Source organism: Antedon mediterranea, chromosome 7, assembly GCF_964355755.1.
Source record: "Antedon mediterranea chromosome 7, ecAntMedi1.1, whole genome shotgun sequence".
Taxonomy (NCBI): Eukaryota; Metazoa; Echinodermata; class Crinoidea; order Comatulida; family Antedonidae; genus Antedon; species Antedon mediterranea.
The window spans coordinates 2,882,554-2,907,767 of NC_092676.1; the positions used below are offsets into that span (position 1 = coordinate 2,882,554).

A 25,214-nucleotide genomic window follows, 5' to 3' on the forward strand; every position below is an offset into this window, starting at 1 on the left:
ATATGGTAGTGATATGCCTAAATATGGTAGTGATATGCCTAAATATGGCAGTGATATGACATCATCATGTCCATATATGAGCACATCACCTAAAGTTTGATAGTGTAGACAGAGCTTTGGGAGAGAGAAAGAGAATGGGTAGGGTTCTGTGGTATCAAAATTACTGAAATTGTACACTGGGAAGGTGTATATGACGTTTGAACATTACCCGCCACTTTGGATCCAATATAGGCCCTAGCGGCCAAATAGTGTCTAAATTTCAGATTTTTCTCAACTAAAGTGTTTTCTGTGAGTAATCTATATTTCTCTGTCGGAAATAAAGTGTCTTTTTGTTCTTATATTATTTTTTCCCATGAATTTTACACATTGAGTTTTATGTTTCTGTATTTCAGATGATAAATAAAATAATAAATTATACTATAGCCAATTATTATTTGCCAAGTCAAACATAATCAATTAACCATTATGTCACAAATAAAAGTGATAATAAATATACACACACTTTTTTTATAATAACCTTTATTAATCAGACAATAACATTCACTTCTATTTTAATTTATTAGACAATGAATAAATAAAAAAAATCACTTTTTTATAATTACTACTGTCACAACAAAGGAACGAGTATAATTATTGGAAAAAATATATAATTTTTATTTATATTATTATTACATATAGATTATAAAAACAAAAATTCACAGGCAAAAATCAAAAATAAATTTAAAATTTAATACCATAATTTAAATTATGAAAGGGAATTATAATATATAATATACGGGAATATAAATGTTGAAAGTAAAGACAAAACATGAGGAGAAATATATTAAAAATGACAATATCACCGACCAATGGGAGATGAGCATTCTAAATATGGGAATTTGTTGAAATTATCATACATACTGTAGACATGCGGAGGATGGACAGGTATACAGCATAAATATATATTCATTTGAATATTTGTATTATTATAAATACAGGTATATCAATTTTAAATTTCTTCCCTAATACCATACATACAGTTTCTAATATCGTTTTTACGCCTATAATAATTCCATGGATATCATACGTTATATAGCAGGTTAAGCCCACTTTGCTGTGGTAGTCTTTGTCAGTCACTGCCTACCTACTCAAGAAATTGTGGCATGCATAATTCATGTCAGATAAGATAAAATCCATAAATCATGAAAATACTATTTATGATTAAATACTTAACATGAATTATAGACTAGCTTTGGATGGTTTTATTTTAAGATACCATCACTCAAAATCAGGTAAATAACATACATTTCTAAACCATTTTAATGTTTTTTCTTTACGCATCACATACAATAACAAGAAGTCAGTGGTATGGAAAGGCTAGACGCTCATTCGTGCATTAACAACAGAAACTCAAAACAATATCATTGTGCAATGACTGTATTATATGACTACAGCATAAATTCATCAAAAATGTATACTTTACCAGAAAAATCGGCTAAATTTACGATCGGTGATACAGAATGAAAGGTGAGTGGAAACCTTTGTAAGGCGAATTACTTCTTTTCTTCTTCGAGGAGGAGCTGTGCTGTGCAGAATTCAATTGAAATACTTAGTTCGGAAAAATCCCTGGGATTTTTAAGTAAAACTCCACAAAACGTCAGCAAAAAGGCTAACATAAGAATACTCAACAAGATGGCGCTAGACTAATTTTTTTTGGTAATCGCATTTCTTTTAAAATACAAAACTATTTATTGGCCTACATTGGCCTGTGTGTAACATAATAATAATAATAATTTATTTGGAAAACGCTTTTTGAACAGCGGCACACATAATAATGGTGCATCCTTAAAACAATTAAACATACAATATAAAAATATATGAGTATAAAAATAAAGATAGACTAGATTAAAACAGATAATACTCAGATAAAACGAAAGTTCGATAAAACCAAATTAAAAATAAACAGTAATAATAATACCAATTAAATGCAACCAACATACATAAGCTTGGACACTAAATTAGCATATCAATTAGTATATGAACAAAGGAATATACAGTACTTAGAATCTATGTTAAGATATACACACTCTTGATACACAAAAAATGATAAGGAACAATAGGAACCCAAATTAGGGACATCAATAAACAGGAAAGCATAGATTAAATTATTTCAGCTGTGGTGAATTATTTGATGACTGTAAACAGAATTGATATATAAAAAAAAGAAAAGAACAAAGTAAGATAACTAAACCAAATTACATACAATATAAAATAAAAAAAATCATTCGATAATGTTAGACTTTATACGTTGTCTAAAGGCCCATGCTTTCTTAAGATATGATTTGCAGAATTTATCAAGAATGTCATGGGCTTTGTTTACCATATTAATCGACATTGTTGGAATGAGAACAGAACAATCACCACCAAGTATAATCATTAAGATAACCTCTGAATTATTTAACTGGAGTGAATTCCATAGATCTGAAAGACCAGAATCATTAAGGTTTTGTTCCCAAGCATTCAAATTCTGAAATTCACACTTCTTGTAGTACTTTACAATTTAACATAAAATGATATAAATCTTCAGGTTCATCCTTACATAACATACAATTACCAGTATTATTCATATCCCATTTACTTAATCTACTTTCAAGTTGAAGAGTATTTGATCTTGCCTTAAATTTCAATTGAGCACCATGAAAATCAGTTTTAACAGTAAGATAATTTTCTAACTCAGGCATTTTCTTACATTTAACATAAAGTGATAATGATGGTTTGGTACAGCTTTTATTAAACCAATCCAATTCATACATTTGACGATTAACACACTTAAAAGATTTAAACCATGCTGAATCTATAGGTATGTTATTTGAAAATACATGATTAAATCCAGTATTATTCAGAATACTTTTAATTGAGTTTAACCATCGCCATTTTATGTTAACATTATTATCACATGCAAGGTAAATAATGCATGCAACAGCAGCTTTGGCCAACGATGGGCTTCTAAATTGATAAGCCTGTCCCAATAATATTTAATTTTTATTTCGTTATGGGTATTTTCAATGCTATCCCATCCTAAGTCACCCAGCAGAGCCAATGATGGCGTGTTCCTCGTTGCTTTTAGTAGTGTTTTAGCCATTTGTAGATGAATGTTTTCTATTTTGTTGTAGTCACTGGTGGCACTATAAGCTGATATTGTACATGCATAGTTAATTGAAGGTAGTGCTATAGTTTTCCACAAGATATTACCAAAATAAATCCTATTAAAATCTTCTTGCTCATTAATAATGGACTTGATATATCCAATTAGTCTATTTCCTGTTCTAACTACATCATTAACATGTATACTTTCGTAGAAGTTTCTTGAAATATTCACTCCCAAGTATTTGTAACAATCTGCTTCTTTGATGAAGTGGTTTGCAAGAGGCCATTGTTTAGTTTTATTAGTAGGCCTACGTTTACCAACAACCACAACATTTGATTTGTCATAATTAAAGTTAAGTTTCCATTTTTTGGAGAAAATTCCAGCGATGATAACATTTTCTCCAGATCATTTTCATCTTTAGCAATCAAGACAACGTCGTCAGCCCAAAAAAGACAGCTAATTTCTGTGCCTAAAGTATGACATCCGACATTTTCATTATATAACATTTTGGAGAGTTCATTTATAAAAATACAGAATAAGGTCGGTGATAATACGCAGCCTTGCTTAACCCCTTCATCGACATCAAAATAATAAGTTACAATATCACCAAACTTAACATTACATTTGACATTTGTATAAAGTTTATCAATAATTTTCCAGACTTTACCACGGATACCAGTATTCCATGCTATAGTGACAAAAGGCCATTACGCCAAACCGTGTCAAAAGCCTTACGGAAATCCAGGAAGGATAAGTATGCCTAACTTATTTTCCGCATTTCGCGTAGCCAATATGCTTTTAAGTGTAAATATGTGGTCCTCACATCTATGATTTTTCCTAAAGCCTCCCTGGATTTCCGTAAGAATACTATTACTCTCAAGAAATTCTGAGATACGATCACAAATAATACGATTGAAAATTTTAGCAACACATGATGATAATGTGATACCTCTATAGTTATTTAAATCATTCTTGCTTCCTTTTTTATGGATAGGTATAATGATCCCTTTATTCCACTCGGTGGGAATTTTCTCTGATTTAACAAAATAGTTAAAAAGATATGTAAGTGACCTAATAAGGCAGTCACCTCCGTTCTTTAACAATTCGTTAGTGATGCCATCAACACCAGGTGCTTTATTGTTTTTAGAACGAAGTATTGGACTTTTAACATCTTCAAATGAAATTCTTATATCATCCAGTACTTTTTGTGGATCATCATTAACATAATTTATATAATTTTCCCTAACATCAGAAACATGACTATTGATAACTATATCATTATAAGTATTGACACCAGTTTGATTACCCAAGTTACTCCAATAAATTTTAATCAAGTTAGCCATACAATATTGGAAATTAATTTATTTTACTTTAAATAAACAATCGTATTGGCTAAGGCCATTTGACAACCGTATTATTTTAAATACTCTAAAACAATTTCTTAATTACAGCCCTTATTCAATAATGATCACAATGTTTATATAAATTTATCAATATCCCACTAATACGCAACGCAAGGACGTAGGCGCAACACAATTTATATAATTTGACGAACTGCCGATTGAAACAGACTTGCGGTAGGCCTAAAGCTTGGTTCCCACTAGAACGCAACGCAAGTACGTAATCGCAACACAAGCGAGTTAACCAACCTTTAGCTTATACGGTACGTCGTTACGAATTTACCAAAAACTATTATGTTCATGACGTTATTAAAATACTTCCTCCAGGTTCCCACCTGAAACGCAATGCAAGGACGTATAAGCGTAACGCAAAAATTTGACTTAACTCTCGCTTGTGATTGGTCAACTCACTTGCGTTGCGTTTACGTCATTTTGTTACGTCCTAGTGGGAACCAAGCTTAAGAAGCCCATACGGTATATACGTCATTGTTGAATTAAAGGACACAACAAAGTTTTCTTAATATGATTCTCATCAGAATACCATCATCAACAGGTTTATTTTTGTGTTGCAATCTCGACAAAATATAATGAGAAAACGTGACAATTATATCAGTCATGTGATAGTGGTCAATTTATTAATTTATATAAATAATTATACAAGACAAACATTTAATTCATTAAATGCTAATTAATCCTACAAACAATTAAATTAATTACATTGTGTCACGCCAAGATTGTAGTTAATTATATGGCTACTGAAGAACACAATTAATACTATAGATATATAATATTAGCAACTGAATGTCTTTATTTCTTTGTCCGCCGGTCACTTCTTCGTGGACTTGTTGGTCACTTTACAATCCAATCATACATACACATTTATGTGTATACTCGGCTTGGTTTACTACAAATGGTGGTCAGACAGTTACGTATTGGTACCAACTTCAGCCCCACCGGGAAGCACTACGAACAAACGACGTTAACGTTTAATTGTTCGTTAGCACAGAATTACATTGTAGTCTATACATTCGAGTATAATTATAATATTACAAAATGACTATCTTACTTACGATGGTCAATCTGTATTATTGCTGAGGTGTGACACACAGGTTGATGTGAGGTGTACTTAATACATTCCTCAGCAACACACCTGAATAGTTCTATGCAAATTACCCTTTTCGTTTAACTTTTAATGCCGACACTTTTGACTGTCATCATCATCATCATCCGTTACGCTATTCGTCTTGGGTAGACATTGCGTACGCTAATCGTTTCCATGACTCTCTTTCGGTGGTCTGATGGTCTGTCATTCATTTTGCGATGGATGTATTTGCTTTTTTGAGTTCTTTATTTATGTTTCCTATCCAGGTAGTTCTTTTGACTGTGACGACACATTGTTATAACTTGTTTGTATAATTAATCTCGTCAAAAAACTGACGAAGTTGTAGAATCTGCAAATAACATGTCATAAAAAACATACAAAAAATAAACATTATTTTAATATGGCTAGTCCTAATGCTGTCCAATATTCCCACGTGATATATAAGTACAAAAAATAACGAATTCAAGCAGGCTCTACTTTATATACAAAAACGATGGCCTACAACTAGACTTGCCCCAAGTCTGTAGTTATGTCGCGGCTTTTACGAACAAAGGGCATGCCAATAATTAATCTTAAAATAATACAACAATATGTGTTATTAATTTTTGAAGAAAATGATCTCATCAAAACCCAGACGAGCTGCTCGAAAGATCCGCAAATGGATCTGGGGCAGGTTCTCTGAATCCTTGATGAAAAATCTTAACAACTCTGGTTCTAACATTGGTGGCTCCGAAAGTATTGAGCCATTGTTCGAAGTCCTGTGTACCGAAGACGGATACGGGGCGATCGAACGGATAACCCATCGGCTTAGTGTCAGGATGAATTCCATCACCCCCTCGACCACAAAGACTAACCCCTGGTCTGTACTCAGCACCCGGTGAAGATATATCCTCATCAAAGTCCGTGAGCATTACGAAAAGATCGAATTCTTGTCCCTCAAAAGAGCCCTTAGGTACCAATAGGTTGGCAGGCCATCCACAGTCGCAATGCTGGTCAGATGTGCATTGGTCCAGCGGCACTCCTGTCTGTGCGGCTTCTTCTACTTTTGCGAATGTTGAAGCGACTTGTGAGATTAGTGTCGAGTCATGTGAAAACCGAGTATACGTCGTAGTTCCTCTGGTCACTAAAAGAATAGACATAATGGATTATAAATTCTATACAATTAAAATTTGAAAAATCAATAGTAACGCAATCTATGCAACGTAAGCAAATGCCCTTCTAGTAATTGCGTTTGCCCCTGCCTGCGTGAAATCAAACCTGCGATGTTTGCAGCACTATTGCGTCGTCGGTTCCCCCCAGTTGTGATTACGCAATACAACACTTTGTCCCCTAAATAGAAGTGTCCCCTCAATAGGATTGTCCTCTAAAGTAGTGTCTTCTAAAGGTGTGTCATCTAAATAGGGGTTCTACTGTGTATAGAATAAAAATAAGCACGTACGTGCGATGTCAAATTTGTCCATTTCAAAGAACAATCTCCTTTGATCATTGAATCTGAATAATTGGCCGATCTCGTCATATCTTGGCGCCATAAAGATTCTGACAGTTGCTCTAGAAGCAGAACCACTGGTTTGGCGGACAGTGATCTCGTACTTGAAGGCTTCGTGATTCAAATGGTGATTTCGTACCTATGGAATGTAAAACATAAAACACATCTTTCATTTTGAAGAAGTAAAAAGGCAGTTAAATCAAGCGCGTTTTTTTAAAAAATGGAGAGCGTTATGTATGTGTATGTGTATGTGCATGCGTATTCATATTTTTCCTCTACTTTTTTGTGAGCTATATTAATAATAAAATGAAGACAGAAGAAGCATGCCAATATCCTAACATTAATTCTATCAAATCATAACCAACATCAAACAGAGAATGATTCTGTCTTTATTGTGACTGTATCAATTTTCGTTGAGAAAAATGCAAACAATCAGAGTTTATGCATGTTCGCCAATAAGACACGAGTCTTCATTTTAACGGTCCAAAAAATCGGCCAACAACAACTAGTAAGAGCTCAGAAATGTCGGTCACGAATGTACAGAGGTAGGCCTACGTAATTTATTTAATACTTCAGGTTCCCTTACCTTGATTGGATTACCACTTTGGTCAAATTCAAAGTAGATATCTTTACTAATATCAATGACTTCTTCCTCCATGTATGTGTACAGTGTGTTGTCAGAAGGTGTTCCTCTTGTTGTCTTGATTTTGATATCGCTTAGGCGTACCTCGTCCCACGCAATTTCACTCCTTGTGTAAGGCGGCAACGTTGCTTTGTGCGTGACGAATACATCGTCAATGAACTTATGCCATCGGTAAAAGACAGGGTCACGATTTGAGGTTCTGGTATCGAACATGGCGCCGGGTTCGGTATTGTAACGACCATCTGGGTCAGTGATGAACGACAACAGTATGTGTCCCCAGGCGTGCAAGCCAATGAGACCATAAAGTTGTGGGTTCGGTGATGCAATGCTCGCTTCAATTGCTTGGCCTAGGTTGTTGATATCTACAGGGACAGTTGATCCGTCAGGCTAAAGAAGGAAAATAAGTAACAACCGCATTAGATATTTTTGTAATTGTTTATGTAACTTGAAAGAGCATGACAAGACGAATTTCATTTTGAAATTACAATAGACATCGATCGTGTGCAGACAGGGGCACAATTAATAAATGTAAATCTGTGTCGGGATCTGTGTTTACCCATCGTATTCTTTAACCTGGGATTTCTCACAGACTCTTCTCGTAGGCCTGACTGTTTATGGTATAAATTATAGTATTTTGTGTAAAATAAACAGTTGGTTATTATAAAGAATTTAGACTATGCATCGTGAACTAACATTGTAAACAAATATTTTTCTATGAATTACAATAAACGCGGGGCAGTGACACCCACTAACAAGAAACAACTTGTGAAGATGCTGCAATTTTTTTTCGACGTGGTAAAACCCAATACATACTCACCAGAGTAAACCGTTCAAGCCTAATGGCCTCTGCAATTCGATCCCTCTGCTGTTGCAACATAACAAGAATATTCTCGCCATCTGGAATTGGAAGATTCAAGTTTGATCTGGATTTCAAACCACCACAGAGAACCATGTTCGATGGACGTGTGCTGTAACCGCCAAGACCATTGCAGCCTGACAGATCTGGGTTGTATCCTTCCTAAAAAAAAACATGGCTCATTATTAAAACTGGTAGGCCTAACAGGGTCCAAAGTTTGATAAAGACAAATTTGAAGAAATAAAGAATCATATTGATTCAATATTTCGAACATTTGTTCATCTTGTTCTTTTAGAACCCTAAATAGCGTTGATTTGATCATCCTTCCACTAGAAGTATGAGGACTTCTTCCGCATGTTCGACTGGGCACAGTCGATCATCGGACATAATGGAGAGCAAAAGAAGAAGTAAAAGATCAGAAGATTCCGAATAGAGAAGATAGAGACCATCGTGTTAGAAAACTTCTCTACCCTAATCAGTATACTTTGTGAGAAGTCTATTTAAATGTCATAAACTACTAAAGTCCAAAGCTCTGTCTTCACTAGCAAACTACTTAGACAACAAAAGAGTGATGTGCCCAAATATGGTATAGTGATATTACGAGTTAATTCAATCAAGAGAGGCCTAAGCTATGCCAGCCTCTATCCTGGAATTTAGCTTTTTGCTTGTTCCAGACACACAAAAGTAAATATGACGGTATACTCACTACAATTGGTTTATTCCACTCGTGAAGGCCGAGAACACGAGTCAGTCCAGCAGCCAATCTCTCAGTATCATAACGGGCAAGAATCTGCTGATGAGTATAGTAAAACAACTCCCCTTGGCGATCTTTAACCAGAAAGAATCCATTAGAGACATGCCATTGCCAATGGTAAAAGTTGAATCCAATATCTTCTCTAAAGTAAGCCAAACGTGACTCAGGATCACGACGGTTGGAAGTTGAAAAGAGGTCAAGATCAAGTCCTCGTACAATCTGCGACGTCCCTGGTAACTGTGCTTCAGCCGTCGCCTGGTCAATCTGACCATTCACAAAAAACGCTTGAGCTTGGAGCTGAAAGACAGGAGGTATGCGGACACCTGTTGCGTCGTCTCGATTCTGAATGGCCACATGGAATGCAAATAGCCATAATTCTGTATTAATGTTATCACGAAATATCGTTGCAATTGTAATAAATACATCGAAGTCTTCAGCACTTTGCAAATACTGAATAACAGACGTAGCTTCCTCACGATGCGCATCGACGAAGATCGAAAACTTTTCTCCTCGAGGGAGGAGGCCTACACCGGGTGGAAGGTTGACATTCTTTGCTTTGTTAGCGTCGATAGGGTCAGCCGGCGTAAGAACTCCTAATGTAGCTTTTTGTTTGTATGTATCTGTAATAATTAATTCATAATCTATAGAATAACATAAATTAATTGCACGTACAGTATAATATACGTTATACCAAATGTGAAATCAAAAGCAAGACAGAATATATCTTCTCTATAAGAACTATACATTGTTGGAACGCTTTTCCAAAAACAATGTCATTGAATCTCAAAATTTAAACCAATTTAAAACCGCACTAAAAAAGCAGTGGTCTAACCACGCATTAAAATACAGCTCATACGAATCATAGAAGGCACAGAAGCATGAAGGCTTTAAGTTTAAGTCTCGAAATCCAGGTAGGTAGATATATTATATTGTATATTGTTCTTTGTTCTGGTTGGTAAGCTGAACCACCACATTAATTCACATATATCATGTTTACGTAAATAGGCCTTAAGTGTGAAAAATCAATAACAACAAACAATTTGTAAACATTATTTCCTTAATTATTTCACTCGACTAAAACTATTACACAACATTTAGAATCAGAATTAAAGACAAATTAACATTTTACAGTAAAATTAATTCCTTACTTATCGCTCTTTTATTTCTTAAAGATGTATTTTCAACAACTTTATAATTTTCTTTCATATCAGAAACAATCTGAAAAAAAACCAAACAAAATATAATTCAGTATATTAGTATTTATTAAAATGTACAGTTAAACGATAAAGACGGTTTGTTATTACAGGCTATTTATTCATTACCGTAAGAATACTGTGATGGCGCTAGTTACTATTCGTTATGCATGATTAATTAATATAATGACGTCATGCGTAAACGGCATAATACGGGGAAAGATTAGTATGACTCAGGGGTTCATTGTGAGTACGGAAGGGAGACCAGTGTATGTCATGCTATTGTAAATACAATACAATAAAACTATCACACAAACTCCGGGAATGAAATTCATTTGGTTGTGCAATGCAATTTCATAAAAACGTTAAAAAAGTACACAAAAGACAACTATCATAACAAAATCTAAATATTATAAAAAAACTAATAAAATCCGGTTTATTTTGCACAGCATTCCAATTATCTTACTATTGTAGGATCTAACGGCAGTAGGAATAAATGACTTATTATAGCGCTCAGGTTTGTTTTTTTACTAAGTACGAATGAATTGAGTTGATTCTCGTTATTTTGTATTAAATTGTACGTCAGAAGCGTTATCATAATAATATGATTTTAATACGGACATAGCTTTTATTTTAATCCTTCTTGGATTATTATATTATTCTTATACTAAGGTCAATCAATAGCATGAAACAATAATTAAATAAACTTAGATTAAAAATTATCCAAACTGATCCGCAAAGGATATGAGAAGTTTCATCGTTTAAACCATTAATTCATATACCGTATATTGTATTATTGCCCTGTCCACACTGTCACACTTTATGTTGCAAAAAAATGTGATGTGCCCATATATGGACATGATGATGTCATATCACTACCATATTTAAGCATATCACTACCATAGTTGGGCACATCACATTTTTAATAGTGTAGATACTTTACACAATAATGGAATCAAATTCAACATCTACAAAAGTTAATGGTGATAGATTGTCCTATATAAATATTGAAAGGTTTGCCATGCACAAAAATTTACTACATACAGGAAAGTACGAAGATTTAATATATTAATTTGTATAAGGGGCTATATAAAATTGTCCATCAATAGGAAGAATGTTGAAATAAAAACAATGTAAGAAAACAATCATTGCATTCATGTCAGAGATTTACTTTTGATGAAGAGATTTGTTATTAGCTGTGATGTACCAACATGAGAATCATAGTTTAAAAGTCCAGTTTCCATTAACACACCACTTGACAGTCGCGATCATGCGATGAACAATTTTAGTAATTCTTTTTACGCGATCGTGCAATTGTGATGGACACAGTTTAATAACTCTTTCTATCCTTTTTACTGAATACAACAGAACACTTGGCAACCGCTATTATGCAAATGTGACGAACAATTTAATCAAATTCTTGCTATCCTTTTTACTGAATACAAAACATATAGAGTAAAACAAAGTCTTGTGGCTCCAACATTTGATACGGTTAACTGAGAGGATGAGAAACTATTGTTTGTTTTCCTAATAATTACTTGTTACCAGCAGTTAATTCTTTTGACACCCCAAGGAGAAACTTGTTAAGAAATAAATGAGGAGAAATATATCATTTAACACTCAACGAATCTATTCAGCGATCAGCGGACAACCATAAAGCGTGGTTCCCACTAGCGACGCAACGCAAGGACGTAACGCAACGCAAGTGAATTGACCAATCCCAAGCGATGGCTTATTCGCTTGTGATTGCTAACTGTCTATAACTTATTTCCATTGTGGTCCGTTCTAGTGGGAACCAAGCTTAAGGGACACTCTAGTAAAATGAATGAATGAGATATATTATTCTTTAACACTACAACCAACCCTTTATTGTCCCGCCAAAGGTGTCCCCTATAGTGATTCCATTGTATTTAATAACTTACCTTTTCTATTACCGATGACTCTGCTGCAACCACAAGCAGCACAAGCGCGCCAAATACCAATGACCGCTTCATATTGACTCCTAAGATACGTCTGTTCAACTTAATACCAACGATAGCTTTTATATGTTAAGAAGTCAACGCTTACGTGGAATAAAGCAGGACACAGTAACAGTCTTTTAACTAACTGGATTTAACATCGCCACAACGTAGCCTTGAAGACCACTTATAAGAAACCGACAATATCTCAAGTGGAAGACAAATACTAAAATGATTAACATTAAAAAATCTTTGGTTAATTAGTAAATAAATATGCTTTATACAAATATTCAATTGAGGTTGGATATAAACAGAAGATTTTCTTTTAGCTGAAGAAACTCGGAAGTTACCACTTGGAAAGTATATACTGTAGTGATTATAATTTAATGTTCAAAACATTTGGTAAATTTACTATAATTAAAACTTTAGGTAATTTAATGTTTAAATTTAGGCCTAACTCGAGGCTAAACGGATATCTTTAAATAACATGTATTTTTTATTTGTAAAATTTCTCTCTCATTAGGCATTACAGTAACTTTTCGGAAACTTGGCACATTTTAAAGAAACGATTTGAGTTTTTGCATCTTCACTGAGAATAAAAAATCATTGATACTCACAGCATTTATTTTCAGTATTTTGCCTTTAGATATATATATGTATAATATAGTTTGTTGTATATTTTTTAACCGTTTTTTTGTATCGCCATATATCTTTTTTTAAAGCTTAAGTTGTTGTTTTGGTTTGATTGTTTTAGTTTGGTTTAGCTGTTTTGTTGTTTATTTTTCATTGCAATAAAAATGAATGTATTGAATTTAATTAAGGTCCACTAACGATAACGATCGATTGAAGTCCATTAAAAATGACTTCATGATTAGTAAGAGAAACACTATCATGACGACACAATACTTCTATTGTTCTTCTTAAGACAGTTATTAAAATATTAATTTAACAAAGAAAGAAAATACTATCCTTTATTTGGACAAATCTTTAAACCACAACTTCAAAAATAAGATTTAAGAATTTCTTTTAGTAGTTTGTGTGAAGTAAAGATTATAATAGGGCCTACTCTACGCCTATGAAATACATTCAATTAATAAAATAGAAAATGACACACTATTAGTAGGCTATTAGTTTCTCGACGTATAACATTCCAGGGAGAACTTCCCGGTTGGCAATGGTTACTAAAGTTTTTACTCATCTTTGTTACAGTTGGTTCCCACTAGAACGTAACGCAAGGACGTAAACGCAACGCAAGCGTTTTAACCAATGACAAGCGAAGTTATAGACAGTTAGCAATCAATCACAAGCGAATAAGACATCGTTTGTGATTGTTCAATTTACTGGTATCGGTCTTTCTAATGAATTCCTTTAGCGTGGTTCCCACTAGCGACGCAACACAAGGACGTAACGCAACGCAAGTGAATTGATCAATCACAAGCGATGGCTTATTCGCTTGTCATTGGTTAAAACGCTTGCGTTGCGTTTACGTTCTAGTGGGAACCAAGAAAGCTTTAATATTAAAATAGTAATTAAGCAACTTATGTTTATTCGGGTCAACTGTTCTACTTTCTAAATGTCTTAATGAACCAGATTACCGTAATCCATTGAAATCCGGTATTGAATCCACGCGGATGTGTGGTAGATATATCGCAGAAATTAGGGATTTGAACTTCACTACCATATTTGGGCATATCACTATCATATTTGGGCATATTACTATCATATTTGGGCATATCACTACCATATTTGGGCACATCACATTTTTTTCCTTAAAGTGAATGAGTCTCGTGATAAAAAGTATGTATTTTAATTGGCTCATTTTATAATACAGTATTTATAAAGAAAAACTAAAAATATATGAGATTTCTAACAATGTATTAGCTACGGTACGCAATAAATAATGAAAGAATTAAAACGAGGAACATCAACAACTAAACAAAAACATTTTATACACTTTTTTTCTGTATTTTCAGAACAGATTCAGTCCCTATTCATCAAGTAGGCCTAAGCTACAGGATGTAAATTAAATAAAAAACCAGTTTTACTACGGAAAGATAACCATAAATAGATAGGCTAAATATTAATAAGATAAGAAGTTTTCACCCTTGAACTAGAATAATCATATTGCTTACATCTCCAATCAAATGACGTCATGATCAATAATAACAATACAATACTAACATTATTTTCATCGAAGACAGTATAGGCCTGATTATCATCACCGATCGTTATTACCCGTAGTATTATTATGACAGGCCTTAAAGATGTATTGTCCCTTTGACTAATTCCAAAAAAATAAAAAATAACAGATTTCGAAAAAAGGTGGGTCATTTTGAAGTATCATAATAGTTATTAACTATCACCAAAAATTTGTCGAAAAAAAAATCATTTAACTGAAATACAGACGTTTTTTTTGTTTAAAAAATAACTCTGACTTCCAGTCAAAGTTTTCGATCAAAACATACCCCATAATGAAACGCGCTTGTTTGGCTACTCTGTATGCATAATCATAAAACTTCCTCATGATCTGTGTGAAAATACCTTCTCTACCGTGACGAGTTGTAAACAATCCTAATTAGCATATGCATAATGCATACTCGTGGTTTGAAATCTTTGTTTACTTTCGCTCGCGACGATTTTCCAGACGAAATGTAATCGAACTAATTTACCTGTTAATTACGTAAACTTGTTGCTTTTGGCTCGAATTTTCAACTTAAAGTGAATAACTTTAATATTACTTTGATATGGCCAATTTAAATTTAGAATATTTTGACCTTCATTTTTTTGTGTTTCAAGGGACAATACATCTTTAAATAATTGCAACGCTTAATTTTCATCGGAAACGTAAAATTACGTTTATGATGAAGTTTAAATAAAGCAAAGTTTATGATTGCCATCACTAAATTTAATTACAAACGAACACAGGCCTATATGCCTACATAAGAGTTGTCGACAGATGAGTTGCCGCTATTTTGGAATTGGATTGGTGGGCAGTTTAAAAGCGCTACATTTGAAGAAAAAAAAATCGCGGAAGAATATCGTAACATCAGAAGGTTTATATTAGACTAATAACAGCTGATGTTAGTTCTACTACTTCCGCGATATAGTTCAATTTTTTAATAATATAATGGAATTTCTACAATATTATTAGATAATAACGTTTATATTAGCACCTATTTATATACTACTGTTTTATATACATTAACTATTCCATGTTTTTAAATTAAAACAACATATATAAACAGTAATCACAAGTAAATGCTTGCTTGCTATAATAAATGAAAGATTTGAAAATTGAAACAATATTTTCAATTTATGCATAAGTTATTATCAAGCAATCAAATTCGTTATAAATCAAATAAAAAATCAGTAAAAATTAATAAAACATGCTACGCACATATCCATGTTTAATTACCTCCACCTCCCCCACCCCACCTCGATATATATTTTCCCTCATGTCACACATTCAAGAAATAACATCTTTCTATAGCTTTTGATGCTAAACTTTCAATTTCAAAAACGTTCTCCCTGCTAATTTTGATTTCAATGTTTAAATTCAGTGTGAACAGTCAATTTAACATTATCATTTTAATCGTCATCATTGCACTAAATATTCTAACAATTGCTGTTAATTTATAATTAATAATAAAAATTATATAATAAAATAAAGGAAGGTAAAAATGTATGATATGTTCAAAATCAAAAATATTAGATATTATATAACATTTTATATTTAAAAACCTATTTAGTGCCTCTGTTTCAACATAGAGGAACTTCTTAGAAAATCCTTAAAAACCTTAAAAGTGGAGAATGACAAACAATTTCCACTTCTCTAAAAATAATATATATTTATATATATTTGTTTATTATAAAACATATCAAACTTTTTGTGACAAAAAAATGTGATGTGTCCATATATGGACATGATGATGCCATACCACTACCATATTTGGGTATATCACTACCATATTTGGGCACATCACACATTTTTTGTCCAACTATAGTTTGATAGTGTAGACAGAGCTTAAGTTTATACTATCTTTAAATCTTCGACATATCTACATAATTTTACAAACTTTCTTTATATTATTGTAATAGCGCGATATAAATATTGTTCATAATTTGCTAAGGCATCTACGATAATTCTGAGTAAAAAAATATATAGATATGATGAACTGATATGATGAATTGATTATTAAAAAATAATGATAAAATGTTGATAATAACATGTTAATGACTTGATAACTTCCTCTATCTTTTAAATACTATATGAGGCTCTTGTGTACACATGACCACCAGATGAGCCAATGAGAGTTAAGCATCCTGCTTAGGATTTCCGACAAGACAGAACAGACATGTCTCAAACCAGTTCCTCCTAGCGCGTCTTGCTTCATACGATTTGCATAAATTGATTCAATCTCGCGGGGAATCACACGTTTCACATTTGCTGAGGGCGGGATGATTTAGGAAGGTACAGAGTCGACAACTCCATTGTTGATCTTCGTCCGGTTCCATGACAATTATGTACCCATCTTCGCCTTCACGCACAGACGGAACTAGGAAAAATAAATCAAACATGAACCAAAAAAAAAAAAAATTAAAAAAAAAAAATTTTTTTAATCCTGAAAAATCTCTCGCAACCAGTGATTAAAATAAACATTTTATTATTTTTTATTTATTTATTCTTTCTTTTGACTGGATTACATTGATTACCTTTAAATTGTGGAACAATTGCCCTAGGGTCAGGCTGGCCTGGCTGCACTGGTCCTGGAGCACCTGTGTATCCTATATTTTCATAAAATCCTTCTTGATTCTTTCCTGTAAAAAAGTATATTCGTGATGTCAAGTATTTTTTTTCATCTAAGCTAACACTAGAGGGTGCAAAAATAATATCATAATGATATAAAAACCAAAGAGATTATATATAATTAACTAGAGATTAAAATCACGGCTTAAGCAATGTTCCCTACTCTGTCGCGCACCAGTGCTCATACGTTGCAGCATGTTGAGCGTACTAACACGATTCCTTTATAATATATAATGTAATCACTTAAGCTCTGTCTACACCATCAAACGTTATGCGACAAAAAAATGTGATGCCCATATATGGACATGATGATGTCATATCACTACCATATTTAAACATATCACTACCATATTTGGGCACATCACACTGACAGAGCTTTAAAGATTCAGTAAGACATACCTTGATTCTTGTGTAGTTCTATCTCACGTGTCATGCATTCAATATCAATAGCTAGCTGTCTATTGTCTTCTGAAAGCTTTGTAATCGTTTTTGCCTGCAAAAATAAAAACACACTAATATTATTAGTAAATCACTATGCATGTTCGCTATACAAAAATGTGCAATTTTAGAAGATTTTCATAAAATAGTAAACAATAATACTAAATTACTAATGAGATTTTATATAATAGAAAAAACACAACCAAGTGATAAGAGGCACAGAATAATAATCACTTTTACAACAGATTACTATAGTATGACCGCAATTACATATTAGAGTAACAAATTCTAGTGCCACCATTGTCCTAATAGATAACAACCACTTTTTAATGGTGACATTCCAACGAAGGAAATCTAACAACATGATGCCGAGCTCTGGAGATCAAAGGGTTTATCTGTGGCTGCGACAAAAATCAGTTCCACAGCCATTGCGTGCCACGGTGAATATACAATAGTACAGTACTGCATGGTATTTGTCGCAGCCAGACATAAGATCAAAGGACTGTTACAAGTTCCTATCTTGGCAAGGCGAGCTGTTGTTAGATTGCCTTAATTGTTCCAACCTACCGTACACTGTGCGGATTTAATTGCTCGTTTAGTTGCCAGTTGTCTTTCCATTTCTTCTACTTCTTGCTTTAACTTTTCAAGGAATTCTTTTTCTTCTTTATAATCTTTATCTAAACGTTCAGATCTCATTTTTTGATGAAGAAGCAAGGCTGAAAAAGAAATTCAACATACAGTGATGTAGCCACGAGAAATAAAGTGGTCCAATGTTTATAAGAAAAGGAAACAACTCTGTTCAAGCAACTGGGTTTTCACAGGCCTCTGTGAAAAAGTGGTCAAGTTGAAACCTTGACCAACTGTACTGATGGCTACGGTCCTGACATAGCTGTGTACTTTAATTAAAGAAATAAAATTAAATTACTAAGTAAATAATTTTCCCATTTAGCAGCCAATAAATAAATTTTGAAAATTATTACTATACCTTGTGTATAAGCATATTCTTCCTGTTCTTTGGTGATTGGTAATGGTGGTTGGTTCATATCTGGTTTCAACTCTGGACTATCCGTCAGAGAGCTCAGACTAGACGCTGGCGACATCATAGGCTTAATCGGTGCTGGCGTACCAAGGAATAGATCATTAGGAGTAGAGATTAAAAGCGGTTTGAGTTGTTTCCCGAGGTAGTGTCTACCGAGCATAGGACTCGTGTTTGCGTGGTGCAATACAGCATTTGACCTGCTGGATGTTGGGGTCACTGGTAAACTTTGTCTGTGGTAATTCAAACTTGATATAACCGTGTTATCGGAAGTTTGCAATGTAGAACTGACATTGTATGGATAATGGCCGTCATTGGAAACATACCGCGGATCCGACATTGGTACGGGGGAATGACGTTCTGGCTGGTTTATGTACACACTCGCAGTCGTAGAGCATGAACGTGGTTGCGGTGGCGCACTTCGGTTATGGTATGTATATGGTACATATGGAGGTGTATAAGGGTATTGGAGCATGAACGTTGACTTATCAGGTGGAGCGGAGACGGGTCTTTGTTTTGCGTCAAGATGTATCGAAGCCTCTGATATACTTCGCTCATAGTGTACAGTAACATTGGGTTCACTGTAACGGTGCTTTTGAGGTGGAGAATGTCCATGAGAATGTACACCATTTGCATTATGTCTAAGATTGGGAATCGCTGTTGTTCTATAACTAGCTGGATAAGATTGCAACGCTAGTTGACAAGCTTCATAATTATTAGGATTCTGCGAAAAAAAGTAAATGTAAACAAAAAGTTAATTGTAAAACTAGATTTTATTTCATCATTTTACCGAACTATACAGTACTGTAGGTGAACACCATAGACTACTGACCTGTGCAATAACGCTGCGGATGAAAGGATCTGGAATTTGAGGAAAAGCTGCCCTTAAGCATTGCAGCATACGATGATTTGGATCTGCTGATGTTGCCATTCTAATATTATTTCACATTATTTTATAACAAAAAATGCTTGATTAATCAGCTTGAAAACATGCATCTGGAATAAAAAAAAAATACATGAATAATATAATACAAAATTAGCAAGATCAGGGATTTTAAAATAGAAGAGGCACAGGGCATAACAAAAATGACACACTGGCAAGAAAAATAGTCATTATTTATATGATGGGGCATGTGGCAAAGCGATTTAGGCCTAGTTATTTATGCCATCCCCAGATAGTTGTAAATGGTATCCTCTCACACATTCATGGTAAATGAAATCTAGTTGCGCGTAAATGATACTCCCATAAGAGTGCATTAGTTAGGCCTAACTTAACTAGCCTAGCCCTATTAGGGGCCTAGGCCCTCTAGTAGGCCTATAAAATAGAGGAGGCCTCTTTTAGGGCCTGGCCTAGGTGTAGTAGTAGGCCTAGCCTAGCCTAGTAGTAGTACTAGGCCCTAGACTGAGTAGGGGTAGGCCTAGCCTACTTCTTCAGTTTTAAGGTATATTATACATATATAATGGTGAAATTAACCGACATCTCTACTGTTGAATTAAGTTAATGTTGTTTAGTTTATTTTAAAAAAGGTGTGGTGTTTACTCACCTGACATTAAATAAATATTTCTTATTATAAAGTCGCATCGACGACAGACACCGTACCGACGACCGATAACGATATACGGGGAAATTGTGAAAGTCGCGAGAATTAAGTGAACCACAACAGCGCCACCTGTCGCTACAGTAAAGTTTAGAGCTAGCTACAAAAGGTGCTAAAAGGTGGTCTAGATTTCTAAAATTCTTGAAAAAAACGATTCGATATGAAGAGATGATAATATTTTAAATTTTGTTTTCAGTTATTCTGGTAATTGATAACATTTTTTTCAGAAAATATACAGTTATAACTGATAGACAACTTAATATAATTTCTTTTTTTCACCGTGAATTTACCCAAGACATTATTATATTTTTTTAATGGGATTTTATGTTTAAACTATAAAGTTACTAATATTAGTAATAATAACGCATTTTGAATACAAATGTAATATAATAGTTTATAATACTAAAATGCTATTTAAAACCTAAAATTGACGGAAACATTGAAAATTATGTGTCCACCTGAAAAAAAAAAAAATTCATTCATCAATAAACAAGTAAACAAGTAAATTACATAAAGCATAAAGATATAAAGTTGAGCAGACGACATAGATATAAAACAGCCGAGCAAAACACTTACAAAACTAGTTTAATAAAAATATATATATTAAATAATATCATTTAAGTAAATATTTAATTCTGGCATAATAAGTATTATTATTTTATAATAAGTATAATTTTGTATATGTTTATTATAATTTAAATTGATAATAAAGATACATAATCGGACGAGCCTAAATATCTTGACACACAAATACGTCATACTTCTAAATACGGAACAATCATAATAAAAACCACCAGACCAAAGAATATTATTATTCACGGTCATCTGAGAGTGAGTGAGAAGTGTTAATATTTTGTTCTAATATTCACCGACACTGACAGCAAAACATCAATTACTATAACAACTTAGACATATATATTCGAAAATGTCTTCACAAATGGAAAGTATCCTTTAAAATTTAGTTAAGACTATGAAAAATGACACTGAAAGTTTCAGCAGGCTAGCATCCCTCCGACCGTGAGCCTGGCGTCTAGCCTACAGTAGGCCAGGCCTAACTAGTAGTAGTGAAGTATGCTAGCCAGCTAGGAGGAGCCTAATAATAGGCTACCTAGCTAGCTCAGATGGACGGGTACCCCCTGACGGAGGTTCCTGGCTCTCTGGTGGTGATTTGGTAAGCAGTCTCCAGGCTACTTATGACTTATTTATTGATTGATTAATCCATTTATTTGGTGATAAAAGTTGCTTTGGATCGATCCGTTGCTTTTTTTAAAATTTAAATTTATTTAGTCTTTCACTTCCCCCCACCCTATAATTCAAGTTTTAAAAGATGAAGCATTTTTATTTGCAGTTGCTGCTGGGCACGTATAGAATCTGTTTGATTACTAATACAACTGCTATCTAACCAATTCACAATATCTTATTATAATGCTTATAAGTTTCAACAACAGCCACTTTTCAAACTGGTTACGAATTCATTCCTCTAACTATACTGTTGATGCGTTAATTTGAGTGAGGACAGAATAGTTAAATCCACATGTCATAATTTAGTATTCTGTTTACTGTTTTTAATCACTATAGTAACAAACCGTCCTTAAATAACTTACAGGACCCTATTCATCATCTACCTGCAATTCTGATAAACAAATATAACAATAATGAATTATTCATTCCATCTGAAGTTAAACTTACTATAATACTGTGCTTAGGTCTAGTAGTACTAGTAGGTGCAATTTAGTGATCTGTATTGGTGGGATTTGTAATTTAGATTGTTTAGACTTATTTGAAGTAAAATAATTCTATTAATAATATGAGTAAACAAAGTGCTAATACCCCTAACCATATTGAAGAACATCTTTTTAATTTGAAATTTTCTGCAAAATCACTGCAAAGAGAGTCAAAGAGATGTGAAAAGGAAGAAAAAGCAGAGAAAATGAAATTAAAAAAGGTAGAGTTGACTATTTTTATCTTATGTTTTTATGTATTACAAAATAAAAGTTTATTTTCAACCAAAGTTTTCACAGATAAGGACTTAAATCTGAAGGTCCAGTGTACACATCTATTTTGTGTGTACTTTAAAGAACACATCTTTCGGTAGGGGTTGTCCTGGTGTATTGGTGGTCCATTTCAGCCCTGAGGACGTACTAATGAGTGCCGTTTAGTTGAAACTGGACACAAAGGAACACTTACGAGATGAAAGTTGTTGTATGTGTAACATTTATCTAGTCAACTGTGCTTAGATAGTCCATTACAAATAGGAAGCGCATTTAAGTATAAACCGTTTTACGTTATTTGTAGGCTATTCAAAAGGGGAACGTGGAGGGCGCCAAAATACACGCAGAAAACTCCATAAGAAACAAGAACCAAGCATTGAATATGTTACGCATGAGTGCACGCGTTGACGCTGTAGCTAGTCGTGTGCAATCAGCCGTGGCAATGAAAAAAGTGACATCATCAATGGCTGGGGTGGTCAAGTCGATGGATAGCGCTATGAGGTCAATGAACTTAGAAAAGGTAACCATAACTTATACAAATAATGAATGTTTATGAGTGCAATGGTATAAATAATCTCATGAGGTGAAAATATAGATCATTTCATTTCTTATTCGATGAAATTATTTGTACATTGATTTGTTTTATGTAATAGTAAAATCATAATAATATCGAACATTTATAAAGCGCTCTTTACCGGAGTCTCACAGCGAAATATATTGAAATACAGTAGGTGAGATTTCAATATTTTAAAGTGAGATATAACGCATCTACTTTTAGTGAGAGACCAGGCCAAAGCCTAAATTATTCATTCGGTAATTTTAGGTTTCAGCTTTGATGGAAAAATTTGAAAAACAATTTGAAAACTTGGATGTACAATCGGCAAGTATGGAAGAGACGATGAGCTCTTCAACGACGATGAGTACGCCACAAGCGGACGTGGATAGCCTGATGCAGCAAGTAGCGGACGAAGCTGGGTAAGTACAGCGTTGTGTTTATAGCGCTCTCTGTTGATCACACAATTGATTGTGTCGAGTGAAGACAGTGAAACCGTAATATGTATCCATAACATTGGCAAAGGTTCAAGGCTCACTCGCTTCATGATTCTGGTGGTAGAACAAGTCTTCTGGGATAAGGACTATAAACCGTAGGTCCAGTGTACACATCTAGCTCATGTGCACTTTAAAGAACCAAATACATCTTTCGAGATGAGTAGGGGGTTACCCTGGTGTACTAGTGCATCACAGCCACTTATCAAAACTGGGCACTCTGGGAGAACAGTCTTTTACTGAAGAGGTTACCCAGTATGAATATTTGTATTTATTTATCTGAACTAAACATCTATTTGTTCTTTAAACAGTTTGGAACTAAATATGGAATTACCTACCGGTCAAACCAGTGCACTTAGCATGGGAGCCTCGACGGCTGAACAAGACGAGTTAACACAGAGACTATCAAAACTCAGGAACACATAGAGGGCAGTTTATGAATATATCGAGAAATAGTACATTTTATCCAAATGCATGTTTTTGTTTTATTTTGAAAAACACAGAAGGGTTTGGGGAATTTATTTTGTAAAAATAATATGACCATAAGGAAAGGGTTTTGGAATTTTAATAAAGAAATATAAAAAGCATTTTCACATTCAATGTTGTTGCATACCAGAGTAGATGTAAAACTTTCCATGAAACATGTTAGCATCAAATTGTTGCTGCTGCATCTGTGCAGTATGAATGGATCTTGATATCAATAACATTTTATGCTAGAATAGAGATATTTATGCAAAACTGTTTGGCAAAAAGACAATGTTTATAAACATGTTTAATATCAGTAAAAGATTTTTCTTAATTGTTATGATACTGTATTTTTACCTCATACTGCATGTTCCCGTCACTATCCAACTTTTTACAAAATTATTTTCTTAGTTTTGTTTGATTTATTTTTGTAACCGAGTGCATCAAAACACTAGTGTTATATGTACAATACAAAAATGTGATATATATATATTTTTTCGTCTATGTTTAGTACCGTAAATTGAAATTATTTTCTATTATTTATATATCAATACTTTTTTGCAAATTTTAAAGTCATAAGTGTCAATAATTTTCCTTTTTGAAATGGAATAAAAATTGTGAATACAGAAAAATGTTTTTTCAAAAACTCAAACATAAGACAAGAATAGGTTTTACAGTGCATGCAAATTAATATTAATACTATCAGCATGGTTGACTGTGCCAATAGTTGATATTTAGTGAGGAAGCTATCTGCATGGTTAAACCATTGCATTAAATTCATTATTTCTTATAAGCATGGTCAACCCTATATTTGATGCATTGTTTTTTTATAATGAAGGTCAACCGTGCGCCTGATGCATTGTTTTTTATAGGGAAGGTTGACCTTGTGCCTTTATTCTGTTTATCGGCACAGAGATCTAGGTGCATGGTCAACCATAGACGCAGAACAATTAAAAATGCTATGAATGTAGATGAAGGATGTTTCTGTAAATAGTTATTAAGACGTTTAGATCCATTGTTTACATTTACTTTAGTTAAATTATGTATACATTTGTTGAATAATAAATAACATTACTGATTGGATTTAAATGTTATCTTGCAAGATCTACCTGTAAGCCAAGATTCCTATTTGCATTTACATCCCAGATTAATTTTTGCTAGAGTTCCACCAGCCAAAAGTATACGTTAAAAAGGACACCACGCCACATCAGCAGAAGATGTGCTGAAGTGTCACGTCAGCAGAAGGCGTGCTGTAGCACCACATCAGCAGAAGACGTGCTGAAGCGCCACATCAGCAGAAGACGTGAAATGCC

General features: G+C 33.7%; 4 protein-coding genes across 5 annotated transcripts in view; 1 reads left to right on the plus strand and 3 right to left on the minus strand.

The window, feature by feature from the left end:
• Positions 1-1,558, minus strand: part of LOC140054658 (double-stranded RNA-specific adenosine deaminase-like) — a 51,822-nt gene extending 50,264 nt beyond the window's left edge. Inside the window, exon 1 of the mRNA XM_072099732.1 lies at positions 1,463-1,558. The gene's annotated coding sequence lies outside the window, so the exon portion shown is untranslated. The remainder of the gene's footprint in view (positions 1-1,462) is intronic.
• Positions 1,559-6,178: 4,620 nt separating this feature from the next.
• Positions 6,179-12,555, minus strand: LOC140054887 (hemocyanin AA6 chain-like). The gene is made up of 7 exons (XM_072099997.1): positions 12,484-12,555; positions 10,517-10,586; positions 9,321-9,988; positions 8,576-8,776; positions 7,702-8,145; positions 7,068-7,254; positions 6,179-6,752 (listed from the first exon to the last, which is right to left on the minus strand). The coding sequence occupies exons 1-7, from the start codon at positions 12,553-12,555 to the stop codon at positions 6,253-6,255; spliced, it is 2,142 nt and encodes a 713-aa protein (XP_071956098.1). The 3' UTR covers positions 6,179-6,252.
• Positions 12,556-14,310: 1,755 nt separating this feature from the next.
• On the minus strand, positions 14,311-20,401 carry LOC140055040 (uncharacterized). Of its 2 annotated transcripts, XM_072100203.1 has the most exons (7): positions 20,345-20,401; positions 19,633-19,796; positions 18,750-19,524; positions 18,332-18,480; positions 17,726-17,819; positions 17,233-17,337; positions 14,311-17,075 (listed from the first exon to the last, which is right to left on the minus strand). In XM_072100203.1, the coding sequence occupies exons 2-7, from the start codon at positions 19,729-19,731 to the stop codon at positions 16,933-16,935; spliced, it is 1,365 nt and encodes a 454-aa protein (XP_071956304.1). In that variant the 5' UTR covers positions 19,732-19,796; positions 20,345-20,401; the 3' UTR covers positions 14,311-16,932. The 2 variants fall into 2 exon arrangements, with proteins under 2 accessions (XP_071956304.1, XP_071956305.1); XM_072100204.1 differs by lacking the exon at positions 20,345-20,401 and having other exon boundaries at positions 19,633-20,017.
• An 803-nt stretch (positions 20,402-21,204) lies between these two features.
• LOC140055293 (charged multivesicular body protein 1b-like) lies at positions 21,205-24,984 on the plus strand. The gene is made up of 5 exons (XM_072100595.1): positions 21,205-21,342; positions 22,246-22,343; positions 22,694-22,909; positions 23,213-23,364; positions 23,748-24,984. Exons 1-5 carry the CDS (start codon positions 21,324-21,326, stop codon positions 23,860-23,862), a joined length of 600 nt encoding a protein of 199 aa, XP_071956696.1. The 5' UTR covers positions 21,205-21,323; the 3' UTR covers positions 23,863-24,984.
• Positions 24,985-25,214: the final 230 nt, after the last annotated feature.